At 39.3% G+C, this 13,238-nt stretch overlaps 1 protein-coding gene across 1 annotated transcript; it reads right to left on the bottom strand.

Moving 5' to 3' along the window:
- Nucleotides 1-2,580: 2,580 nt before the first annotated feature.
- On the bottom strand, nucleotides 2,581-13,205 carry LOC106503984 (tyrosyl-DNA phosphodiesterase 2). Its single transcript, XM_018044521.1, is given in 8 exon segments — nucleotides 2,581-3,568; nucleotides 3,571-3,682; nucleotides 5,495-5,665; nucleotides 6,998-7,116; nucleotides 7,996-8,087; nucleotides 8,820-8,999; nucleotides 12,717-12,802; nucleotides 12,883-13,205. Coding segments are annotated over 8 exon segments (1,092 nt in total). The 5' UTR covers nucleotides 13,048-13,205; the 3' UTR covers nucleotides 2,581-3,401.
- Nucleotides 13,206-13,238: the final 33 nt, after the last annotated feature.

The raw sequence follows: 13,238 nt of genomic DNA, 5'->3' as shown, positions 1-13,238 counted from the left end.
ATTTATAGTTTCTTTGTAAGAAAGATGCACACATCGAGATATGGTAATATAGGACCGAAAACCAAGCCAGGACACTGCTGAGGCCTTCCTTGTACATTCCCATGACTATTAAGTTTAGAGCAGTGCTATTGGAAGCAATGACTTTGGGAGAACTATTTCCTGTTAATTTTGCTTCTGGGTTAATCTGTACCTGTCCTCCCAGCCTGATCAACTGCTATTTCCACTCTCAGTCCTGAGTAGTTTCTGACGAACAATCAATCCCCTTCTAGGCTATGCCCTGGCTATGGCTGGGCCTTGAATGAGTTACTTGCTAAACCTTTCTTGTCAATTATAAAATAGAGATGGTAATAGCATTTGTATAAGATGATTGTGGGGATATGAGGAGTGCACAAAGAACAAAAACTATTCAGGACTGAAAGAGTGGAAACACCAGTTGACCACACTGGGAGGACAGGTACAGATTAACCCAGAAGTGAAATTAACAGGAAGTATTTCTCCCAAAGTCATGCAATAGCTGTAAAATGACATAACAACCTCCTCTTAGAATGACTGCTTTCCTACCAGCCACCCCCCTTTTCTTCACTATTTCTAACTAGTGATACCCCATTGCTGAATTCTCCTTCCCTCATGACAGCGCCCAATTCCTAGTTAATCCCTGCTTCTCCCAACATGGCTCTGAAAAAGAGTAACCCAACAGGACCAATCTCTGATTCCAAGACCCTCCTTCAGAGGAAACCCAAACCTTACAAGACACTCCGTCCTTTCTCTTCTTACAGTGGCATTCCATTGTACCCCCTGAGTGCCCTTTCTCCCCACATCAAGAAATCTGATGTACTCAGACAATAAGGCTATTCCCAGGAGTCTCTAACTAAAAACTAAGTAATGGGCTTAAAAATTACATATATATATATATATATATATATATATATGCTTACATATACATGCAAGTTTAGCCTAGACTTTTAAACTCTGAGTCATTACAATGAGCATCTATTTTGACATATGTAATACATATAATCGGGGAACTTCCCTGGTGGCTCAGACAGTAAAGTATCTGCCTGCAATGCGGGAGACCTGGGTTCAATCCCTGGGTCAGGAAGATCCTCTGGAGAAGGAAATGGCAACCCACTCCAGTACTCTTGCCTGGAAAATCCCATGGATGGAGGAGCCTGGTAGGCTACAGTCCATGGGGTCGCAAAGGGTCGGACACGACTGAGCAACTTCACTTCACAATACATATAATATCTATTTTCACACTGAATGGTGAAAATATTAGCTGCCTCTGTAAGGCACAAACAAGAGGCCACTATCATTTCTCTTTAGCATTTACTGTGTTCCTGCTACATGCCAGACACTATCATAAATACTAAAGATAAAATGATGTACTTTTAGTACAGCTTTCCAGACTTTATCTGATCTTTATATGCTGTTGGTTGGGACATCTGTTCTTATTGAACTGCACAATAAAAGACAAGGACGAACATTTTTTTGAAGGTGGGACAAACAGGTCTAGCATGATTCAAGTACTTTCCATATCAGTGACAAAGATGCTGCTTACCACATTGATATATAAGAGTCTGAGTTGGAATTTCAACAAGACCGGAAATAAGGTACACAAAGCTACAATACTGAGAAAACCTGAGATTCAAAGTAAAAACTCAAACAGAGGCCCTGTAATAACCTAGAAGGGTGGGAATGGGCAGGAGGTGGGAGGGAGATTCAAGAGAGAGGGGACGTATGTACACCTATGGTTAATTCATGTTGTTGTACAACAGAAATCAAACCAATACTGTAAACCAATCATCAATTAAAAATAAACATTAAAAAAAAGATACTGAGTAGTAGTGTCTTTATTCTTGCATTAAGAACTATTGCCTATGGAAAGCAGATGAAAAGTAGCTTTATTGTTTTTATTAACTTCTAACTTGTTTTTTAGATTTTATCACTATAAGCAGTAAATGGGAAGGTATTTAACTTGGATGTTGAGTCATATTAAGGAAATGATACTCCTTTCCAGTTTTTAAAACAATTTAGTAATTATTTAATCGAATACACAGTACTACATTTTTTTTTTATATTTAGCCTGTCACTTATCCAGATTTTTTTTTTTTTTGGTAATATGAAGTGTGGTAGAGTTATTCTAACTCTTCTTTCAAGTGAATAAGCAGTTTGTGCCCCAAACATCCTTTTCCCACAAAAAATGAACTATTGCTTCCATAATATATGCTAAAATTTTAGCATTAATTCTCATTTTCTTAAACAATTAACATATACACCTCTTTTCTATTGTGACAAACCATATGTACACATTCAGTTTGTCTTTTTAAAGGTGTTTTGGATCTTAATTTTGACACTCCTGATGAAAACAAGGTTCTGCCACTTATTCCAATTATTTACCACCAGTTTTCCTTTCTGTATATTGAGGAAGTCAATTCCTGGTAATACTTGGCAGAGTGAGAAGTAATGAAAAAGCTGCTTTCTTCCACACAAAGGTGAAGCTGCAGTAGCTGTGCAGCCAGAAATAGGAAGCAGGGAATGACTTCAATTCCATCATGAGCACAAAAGCATGTTAACACAGACTACAAACAAGCAAAAGTCTTTATTTAGAGTATACCCTCTTATGGGGAAAAAAAAAATGTTTCCTTAAAGCACACGTAGAAGTGTTCCTTATTCACCTCCTGAGAAAAATTCAGTTTTACAAGCAGTAAAACTAAATGTCTATTTCTCTTTACACAGTTTTCCCTTAGAAAAAAAGCCCAATGCCTCTGGAAAACTGGCTTTAATCATTATCAAGCCTAACTTTGCCTCTGTTCAGTGACATAACTACAATCTCAAGTTTTTTTAAGTTAAGGAATTTTAAATCATGAGTTCATTTCTAGCTTACCAATTAGGCACTAACTGTTAACTGACAAAAAATCTGATGGACGATAACTATCAGATTATCTGGATTTAGGAAATAGTATTAAAGATCCAATCCCAAGGACTCTGTAACCTTTTTTGTTTTGAAGACTTACTTAAAATATAACTATTTTGGTACCTGATTTAAAAAATAAATCTAATATAAAGGCTAGTCCACAGACAAAATGTGGCCTTGCTTGAAATCTAGCCAGCAGCTACGAGCACTATTAAAAGCTCTGGTAGCCATTGTGACCTTGCATTAAGAGGCCTCATGTTTTCAACACAGGTATGCTTTAGCTTAAACGAACATTAAGATTTAGTTCTGAAGTCTGAGGACACAATCCACAAACAAAATCACAGTAGTTTTTCCTTCTGTTACAGTGATCCAGTTTATAATTCCTCCTTGGTAAACTACCTTTCCAGAACAAACAGAAATTTAATTGAAATTATAATCACAGAACAAAATCACTTCAAACATTTAAAACTAGTATTTGAAAAGCAGTTCACAATATTATATCTAAGTTGCACAGAAGACCCCAGTGATCACTGGGAAATCAACCACAGTCCAGTTTTTCCAGCCCAAGCAGGTCCAAACTTTGGGGAATAATGTGGCCACCTTCCGCTGCGGCTCTAAAAAATATTCGATCAAATCGAAGCTTACAAGTAGCACTATTCCAAGATTACAGTTCATTTGTGTATCCCAGGTATACTGGCAATGCTTCGGTTTGCCCCAAAACTCCCAGACATCCAAAATGTTGTTGGGTAAACCACCACATTTGGTAACCTGAAAAGAAAAAGAAAGAACTCTTTTCAGTCTTTTTTCCCTAAAATTAAAAAGGTCTTTACCATGACTGCATCTAAGCACAATTTGTCCAGTCAGAATGCCACAGATTATTTGTTGACGCACAAATGCAAAACTGGGTACAACTAGATATTTTATAAAAGTATTTTACTGCATGATAATACGTAGGCAATGTAAAGATATCAAGAGAGCCAGAGAGGTCTGAAACTTGCCCTTTCTCTTCTAACATAAATAGATCCCTAATTGTGGGTATCAGATAAAACCCAGAAGACTGACAACCCTTAGCCTCAGTTATTGTTATTAGTAGTTTTTAAAAAACGAACATAAGTGTAGAGAAGGCAAAACTGTTACTCTAAGCTATTTAGACGTAACCTAAATTTAGACGTATACCATTTTATATGATCTAATAATGTCAAATAGCTGCAGTTTTATTTGAAATTTACTAACAACATTAACTTTTCCTCCCATTCACTCTAGGATTTAAAAGAAACTTTTCTTGTGGTAAAGTATACATAAAATGTATGACATTAACAGTTCTATGGCATAGGGTTCCAATTTCTCCACATTTCTGCCAACACTTGTTATTTTTTTAAAAAATAATAGTCATGCTAATGACTGTGAAGTGGTATCTCATCTTGATTTTGATTTGCATTTTTCTCATAACCAATGATATTAAACATCTTTTCAAGTACTTATTGGCCATTTGTATGTCTTCTTTGGAGAAATATCTTAATCGTTTGCCTTTTTATTTTGTATTGGGATACGGCTGATTAACAATGTGATAGTTTCGGGTGAACAGAGACAGGATTCAGCCATACATAGACATGTATCCATTTTCCCCCAAACTTGCCTCCCATCCAGGCTACCACATAACAGAGTAGAATTCCATGTGTATTTTACCTACTTTTTAATGAGGTTTTTTTTGTTTAACTATAGGAGGTCTTTGTATATTTTGAATATCAATCACTCATCAGATATATGACTTGGAAATATTTTCTACCATTCCATGCACTGCCTTTCACTTCACTGATAATATCCTTTAATGCACAAAAGTTAATTTTGATTAAGTCTACCTTGTCTATTTTTTCTTTTGTTCTCTGTGCTTTTGGTATCATATCTAAGAAATCACTGCCAAATCCAATGTCATGATGGTTTAAAAAAAAGGTTGAAAAAAGAATATCTCAGTAGGAAGAGTTAGGGAAAAGTAGGCTGGTCAAATCTTTGTTCTTCTCACCTTGCGACTAGAGAAACCGAAAATAAAGCGACCTTTGCTAAACTCTTCTAATATTATTTTCTCTACACCCCTCTTTTTAATCAACATATATTGTTTTGTGTTGTCCTTTTCATATGCTATATATATATATATATATTTCACTAATAATGTAACAGCGTCTTCTGCCTCTGCTTTCCCTGTGCAAGGCAAGTAGTAGTCTAAATAATTATTCACTGAACTGCATCTGCAAGGCCACTTACAAATAATGAACAAATGAAGGTCCTAGTTTTAATAGCTTTAGTCAAAAGAAACCTAGGGGACTTCCCTGGTAGTCCAGTGGCTAAGACTCTGCGCTTCCAATGCAGGAGGCCCCTAAGTGATCCCTGGTCAGGAAACTAGATCCCACATGCCTCAACTAAGAGTTCGCATGCTGCAGTTAAAGATCCCACATGCCACAATGAAGATTCAGTGTAGCCATGAACAAAATTTAAAAAAAAAAACCACCAAAAACACAAGAAAATCTAAATGAATTTCCACAGCAACAAACTGCCCATAAACACTGAACTGACTTCATCACTCACTTCTTGATCCCTGAGATTTGTATCTCCAGCAAATATAACTGTAGCTGATCCTGGAGCCTCTTGCATTTTCTCTAAAACCATTTTCAACTGATTCATTCATTCCTTAGCATGCCCTCTGGTGCTTTCCAAATGAGAAGTCATAAGGCCGAGTTCATTTCCTGACACACTCACCTGCAACAAGATAAATAAATGATGAGAGCTGGGAAAATGATCCACTGTTAACACTGAACTTTGTTAGCAGAATCAGTAATTATTCAATTGATTGGTTACATAGTAATATTTATTACAGTGAAACTGTATCATCAGCAATGAGCTTATCTCTAAAAGGTCAAAGAAGACTCCCAAAGAATACTGAGCAAGTACCCACTAATACTGCAAGACCTAACCCCAATGTCCGCTCCACTGTGAGCCCTTTCCCGATGTCCCAGGTCTCAGTGGCTCCCTCTTCTATCCTCCTACAGCACGCTGTAGACTGTTCATAAGGTCCCGCAGATTAAATTGCAGCCCCATTACCTCTCTCCTACAAAGCTGTTCAATCATTTCAAAGCAAAGGCGGCTCTTTTGTTTTCTACTATAGTATCGAGAGCCTGGCACATAGCTAATTCCAAGTAACGTCAATGAATGAATGATCAATGAATGAATGAGAATCACATACCGTTTGCAATGAAGATACCAACAATGTAAGATCTGTCAATATTTCAACTAATTGCCTGCACAGTCAAGTCCAAATTCTTTTATGCTGGGCATTCATGATCTCTTATAATCTGGATCCAACCTACTTTACTAGCCTCTCATCACACTACCCCTCCTCTTTGTACCCTCTACACTCAACTGAATAGAACGCTCATTTCGAGCTGTACATGCCCTCTTTCATATAAACATACCCTGCTATTTGCAATTTGCACAGGTTTGCTCATGGTGGCTCTGCCACCATGTTCTTAATGTCTATATTTGACGTAGTTTTCAGGGCCCAATTCAAATACAACTTCCATCATGAAACCGTCACTAAACAATGTGGCTAAAAGTCATCTCTTCTTCCTCTAAGCTTTCAAGGCACATGATTACACCTCTTCTACAGCATTTATGCCTTTCCTTTATTTTAGTTACTATACATATAATCTCTCCCCTGCTAATATAGGAATTCGATGAGAGCAAGACCTATTTGGCTACTTTTTGAAAGACTCACAGAATGCAACACAGTACCAATTACAGTGCCATTAATGAAAAAAAAAAAAAAACTAGAAAGCAAATGTGGAATGTTAGCAAACTCATATATTAAGAAAATATCTAATGAATCAAGGATCTTTTTTTCAAATTTGTCTATATTTGAAATGTGTCTAAAAAATTTAATTTATAAAGTTCTTTAAGACTATTTAAAAGAATCTGGGAGGAGTAAATATTTCTCTAAATACAATGTTTTATTTTTTTTTTAAGACATCATCAGGGAGCTATGAAAAAATTAGTTCATTCTTCTTTTTAAGTCAATTTAAAAAAATTACTTACATGCACACACAAAAGGTTTCTCATCATTTGCGTATTTGGAAAAGGAATAATTTCTTGGCTTTTAAACTTCACTCTCGATTTCTTCAACATTATAGCTGTGAAATATCCTTCTTCATGCCCTTCAGGTGTTTGTGGAAAAGAATGTACACTGAGAGGTCAGGGGTATTTGCAGTTTACCCAAGTTCCCTACTAAAAATTCTATTTTAACAAACAGGTACAGAATTTAAATGGATCTACATCTTAAGAGTAAACTATTACTTCAGAATAGTTGAAGATGGCCAACTAAGTCCCGACATAATTGAAGTATGGAAGAAATACAAAAATGTAGCTGGAAATATAGAAGAAATACAAAAATAAAAATGAATTTACATAAATGCCTCAAACAGTTAACAGTGCTAATACCAAATATAAAAATTTGAAAAAATTTTGAAAGGCAAGAGTATAAGACAAATTGAGGCAACTTCATAGGAACTTACTTTTAACTCTGAAAGCACCAGAAAAATCATAGAAAATTTAGAAAGTAAAAACTTGCAAGAAGAGAAGAGAACAGAAGTGGAGGGGCAGTGAATAAACGCTTCCAGGTTTCTCAGAGAGCAAAGCAGATGGAGAAGGGGTGACTGGTTTATCAGAATAGAGGGAAACCAGGAAAAGAAGAAAAGGGAGAGAAGGGAAGGAAGGACTGGAGAGGGAGGGGCAGGGAGGAGGGCAGCCGACTAGGAAGACAGCAGCTGGGCAAGGCAGCGGGAGGAAGGGAGGAGGGAGACGGAGGGAGGAAAGGAGAAAGAGAAAAAAGAATTTTCTAGAACTGAAGGTTATGAACCTCCAGATTGAAAGGTCCTATGATTTTTTTAGTATCAGAGAGTGTGACTTCTTTTTCTCAAGCTTACTTTATTTGTGCTTTTTTCCCCTATGTTCCAATTGTTTAACTTTGATTTATCTCTCTCCTTGACTTGTTTTTCAAAAAAAAAAGACAAGTTAAATAACATAAAAATTGTCACCTGTAATAATCTTGTAACTACTTGCTTTCTTCTTTAGGTAGGCATAATATGGGGGAATAACTTCCTGTAGAAATATCACATCCGGGCTGTACCTAATTAAGCACATCAATTCATGATAAGTACCAGGTATTCCATTTCATTTGCAGCTACCTATTAGGAAAATACCACAGCATAAAAGAAACACAAAATTATAGTCCTCTAGGACACCTACTATTTGATGTTTACATTGATCTTTGATAACTGTAAAATGAGAAAGATCTGTGTTACTTAACACATAATACTGTAAAGATCAAATTAAAAAATATATATATATGACAACTCTTTAAAGTCAGAAGAACTGGAATCATTGACTGCAGACACCCAGTAATATTAAGAGCTTCCAATTGTCTTATACTCTAATAGATGCCTGAAGTGTTGTCTCCTTCTGTCCTCTTGAAACAGTTATTATCCATGATGAAGAAAATGGAGCTCCAAGCTCCAGAGAATTGAAGTGGCTCTCAAGTGGTTCCACAGGGTCACAGAGCCAGTGTGTGGCAGATATGGATCACACTGGCAATTTTCTTTTCACAATAATAATTATATAACAAGTTTAGTAAGTAAAACAGTACCAGAAGGCTTCAAACAAAAGTCAGTGTTCCCTCTGAACCCCAACCCACATTCCTGCTCCCAGAAGCAATCACTGCCGATTCTTTCTGATATTCCCTATGAGAGCTGGACTCTGAAGTCAGGACCAATTGCAAAGCCCATAACCTTGATCTACTACCCTCCTTGTAGGCAGGTAAGACACATTATCACTATCATGAAACAGATGTAATAATACTTACAAAGCTAAATAGGAACACACCCCTCAAGCCCTCTCTAGCAGATTGTTCATGTCCAGTCCATCAATATTCCAGGTAATGAAAGAGAATACGCTGCCATCTTCTTGCTGGACATTTTTACCTTCAGATGCGCTGGTTTTAGAACTAATGGAATCATTTGTTCCTTCCTTGGTTAGGTCAACACTGGCAAGAGCAGAATGAAACACAACTCTGCAACTAATCTAGAAACTGATTAACTTAAAAATCATTTTTCAAATCTTTGTGGCCCTCATTTTACAGGTAAGTAAAATTCTCTTGCTGAAATTGTATTTATGTTATTTTTATTGCAATTCATGATCAATTTTGGATTTCACATTTATTCTTAGTCTTCTTCATTGCGAAGTTGGACACGGGGGTAAGTATATTTTAAGAGTGCTAAAACTATCTGCCTCTGGAAGACCAAGAGTCTGATGACTACAGAAAACTAGATTCTGTGTCATGCAAAAGTCTGCTCACTTGGAACCAACCTGATATCCCCCAATGATATAGGTCATTAAAATAACTTTATAGACTACAACCCCAAATTAGATTAAGTATGTAAGATTTCCACATTTATTTGGATTCATCTTAAATCATATTTGAAATATGGTTTCACTGTGCCAGATAAGGAATGGCTACAATTCTGTTATTTGCCTCACTGAGAGGTGAAATCCAATGAACACCCTTCTCTTTGAATCTGGGCTTCAGTGACTTACTTCATCAACAGAACACAGTGAAAAGGATATTGTGGGGTTTCTGAGGTTTGGCCATTAGAAGCCTTGCAGCTTTCACTCCAGTCTTTTGGAACCTCTGTCCAAGAATCTTGAGCTCTCACATGGCAGTCTGACTGCTCTGTGACTGCCATGCTGGAGAGACCCCATGCGTGGCTTCCAGGCCTCAGGCCTGCCTGACTCCACCTCTCCCACCAAGGCCTGGACATTTGAGTGGAGGGACAAACGTTACTAAAAGGTGACTCCTAAATATTTATAAAATACACACAAATTTAAGAACTAGGGTTTTGTATTTATAATTTTAATATATTGAATGCCAGAATTTTAACTTCTTTTAGAAAATTGTTTTTTATTTTATGGCCTTGCCACGCGGCTGGCAGGATCTTAGCTCCCCAATTAAGGACTGAAACCCAGCAACAGCAGTGAAAGCTCCAAGTCTTAACCACTGGACCACCAGGGGACTCCCCCCCATTTTTTGTTTTAATCAAAATATAATTAACCAGTATTGGGGACGAATCCATATCAGGTGCCTCATCCATATCAGGTGCCTCCTTATCTACCGCACTGAGTAGGACACCCTATCACTTCTGTGTCACATAGTATAATGTATATAAAACATTATACCAGTTTCAGGTACACAATATACTGATTCAATATTTGAATATACTGCAAAATACTCACCACTGTAACTATAAACTTTCTTTGCAAATAATTTCAGACTTTCAGAAAAGAGTAAAAAGAATTCTACTCACCATTCATACAAATAAATGTTAACATTTTACTTATTTAACATTTACTTGCTTTACCTGTTATTCAGAAACAATTGCATAAGTATTCTGAATGTACTGATCCCCTCGAGAAGGAAATGGCAACCCACTCTCTATTCTTGCCTGGAGAAGCCCATGGACAGAGAAGCCCAGTGGGCTACAGTCCATCGGGTCAAAAAGAGTTGGACGCGACTGAGTGCGCAAACACACACACCTAAAGATAAGGACATACATATATACCCTAGTACAATTATAAGAAAAGCAACAAAGGAGGAAGAAAAAGGTTCTAGGCAGAGGTGATAAATATCTTTACAAGAGCTGAAAGGCAAGAAAAAAAGACCCACTGGAGAAAGGAAAAGTTTGATATGTCTAGAATGTGAAGTTATGTGGGCCTATGAACAAAGCTAGCTGAGGAGATGGAATTCCAGTTGAGCTATTTCAAATCCTAAAAGATGGTGCTGTGAAAGTGCTGCACTCAATATGCCAGCAAATCTGGAAAACTCAGCAGTGACCACAGGACTGGAAAAGGTCAGTTTTCTTTTTTTTTTTTACTTTATTTTACTTTACAATACTGTATTGGTTTTGCCATACATGACATGAATCCCACGTGTACATGCGTCCCAACATGAACGCCCCCACCAGAACATCTCTGGGTCCAAAGTCAGTCATCCAAAAGAATGCTCAAACTACTGCACAATTGCACTCATCTCACACGCTAGTAAACTAATGCTCAAAATTCTCCAAGCCAGGCTTCAACAGCACGTGAACCATGAACTTCCAGATGTTCAAGATGGATTAAGAAAAGTCAGAGGAATCAGATCAAATCGCCAACATCTGTTGGATCATAGAAAAAGCTAGAAAATTCCAGAAAAACATCTACTTCTGCTGTATTGATTACGCCAAAGCCTTTGACTGTGTGGATCACAACAAACTGGAAAATTCTTCAAGAGATGGGAATACCACACCACCTTATCTACCTCCTGAGAAATCTGTATGCAGGTCAGGAAGCAACAGTTAGAACTGGACATAGAACAACAGACTGGTTCCAAATTGGGAAAGGAGCACGTCAAGGCTGTATATTGTCACCCTGCTTATTTAACTTCTATGCAGAGTACATCATGAGAAATGCTGGGCTGGATGAAGCACAAGCTGGAATCAAGATTGTCAGGAGAAATATCAATAACCTCAGATGACACCACCCTTATGGCAGAAAGTGAAGAGGAACAGAAGAGCCTCTTGATGAAGGTGAAAGAGGAGAGTGAAAAAGCTGGCTTAAAACTTAACATTCAAAAAACTAAGACCATGGCATCCAGTCCCATCATGTCACAGCAAATAGATGGGGAAACAATGGAAACAGTGACAGACTATTTTCTTGGGCTCCAAAATTAAAGACGCTTGCCCCTTCGAAGAAAAGCTATAACTAACCAAAACAGCATTAAAACGCAAAGACATTACTTTGCCGACAAAGGTCTGTCTAGTCAAAGCTATGGTTTTTCCAGTAGGCATGTATGGATGAGAGAGTTGGACCATAAAGTTATTGAGCGCCAAAGAACTGATGCTGTTGAACTGCAGAGTTGGAGAAGACTCTTGAGAGTCCCTTGGACTGCAAGGAGATCCAACCAGTTAATCCTAAAGGAAATCAGTGCTGAATATTCAGCTAAAGCTGAAACTCCAATACTTTGGCCACCTGATAAGAAGAAATGACTCACTGGAAAAGACTCGGACGCTGGGCATATTGAAGGCAAGAGAAGAAGGGGACGACAGAGGATGAGATGGTTGGATGGCATCACTGACTGGACGGACATGAGTTTGAACAAGCTCTGGGAGATGGTGATGAACAGGGAAGCCTGGTGTGCTGCAGTCCATGGGGTCGCAAGGAGTTGGACACGACTGAGCGACTGAACTGACTGACTGACACGCCTAGAAGTTTTGTAGGGGTAGGAAAAGGAGAGGCAGTGGTCAAATCGTGGGGAAACCTGTAAGGCATACGGACTTTAAGAGCAAAAACCATTCTCCTGGCCGGCCAGCAGAGAGTAAACAAACAACAACGGGAAGCAAGGAGACCTCCAAGCTACCATCTTCAGCAGAGGATTTTGTGTCTCATCCATTTCGAAACGCTCGCTTACGTACGCCCTACACCTGGAGTAAAAAATTACATTTCTGATATTTCTCCCTAGGACTCCAAAGTACATCCGAAGTGACACAGCCTGGACTTCTCAGGAGAAGCGTGAGTCCCACTGCTGGGGCAGGTCTCGTCTACACCAACCCTCCTTCTCCGGCTACTCAGACGCGCCGCCTGACTCGATGGCAGGTCCCGGATGCCCAACGCAACCTGGTACCCGACTGCCTCCGCCCGAACGGGTCCCCCGCCCGTCGTCACTCACCAGGACTTGGGCTCAGAGGGGTACTCGGGACGGCTTTCTGAAGCGCTCTCCTCCACGGCCGGCTCGAAGTAGGAGTTCAGCGCTCTCTGCAAAACAAAGACACAGGGATGGGACGTACGCCTGCATCAAGTGAAGAGCTGGCAAGAGAGAAGCAGCAAAAGCTTACTTCCATCTCCCAGTCGTTCTCGGCCAGGTAGCACTGAGCCACAGCGGCGTCGCAACTCGCGACCGAAGCAAACTCCACACACAGCAGTTTCCGCTTCTTCACCTCGGGCTCCCCCTCCTCCAGCTCCGCCTCCGGCCCAGCCTCCGGACCGCTGCTCCGCTCCATCGGTTCCCCGCACCTTGAACCTGGCCCGGAGATGGTGGGGTGGGTGGTGGAGGGGGCGGGGACGGTCAGACGCCAGACTCTGCACAGGGGCCCAGCGCCCGCGGTGCTGGCCCATCAACCACCACCCGCGGGGAATCACCCTCGCCTCTCGGAAGACGGCAGAGCGCCTGCGCAGCAAGAAAGTCGGCCCG

The sequence above is a fragment of the Capra hircus genome, unplaced genomic scaffold (assembly GCF_001704415.2).
Source record: "Capra hircus breed San Clemente unplaced genomic scaffold, ASM170441v1, whole genome shotgun sequence".
NCBI lineage: Eukaryota > Metazoa > Chordata > Mammalia > Artiodactyla > Bovidae > Capra > Capra hircus.
This window is presented reverse-complemented; position numbering and strand designations above follow the sequence as displayed.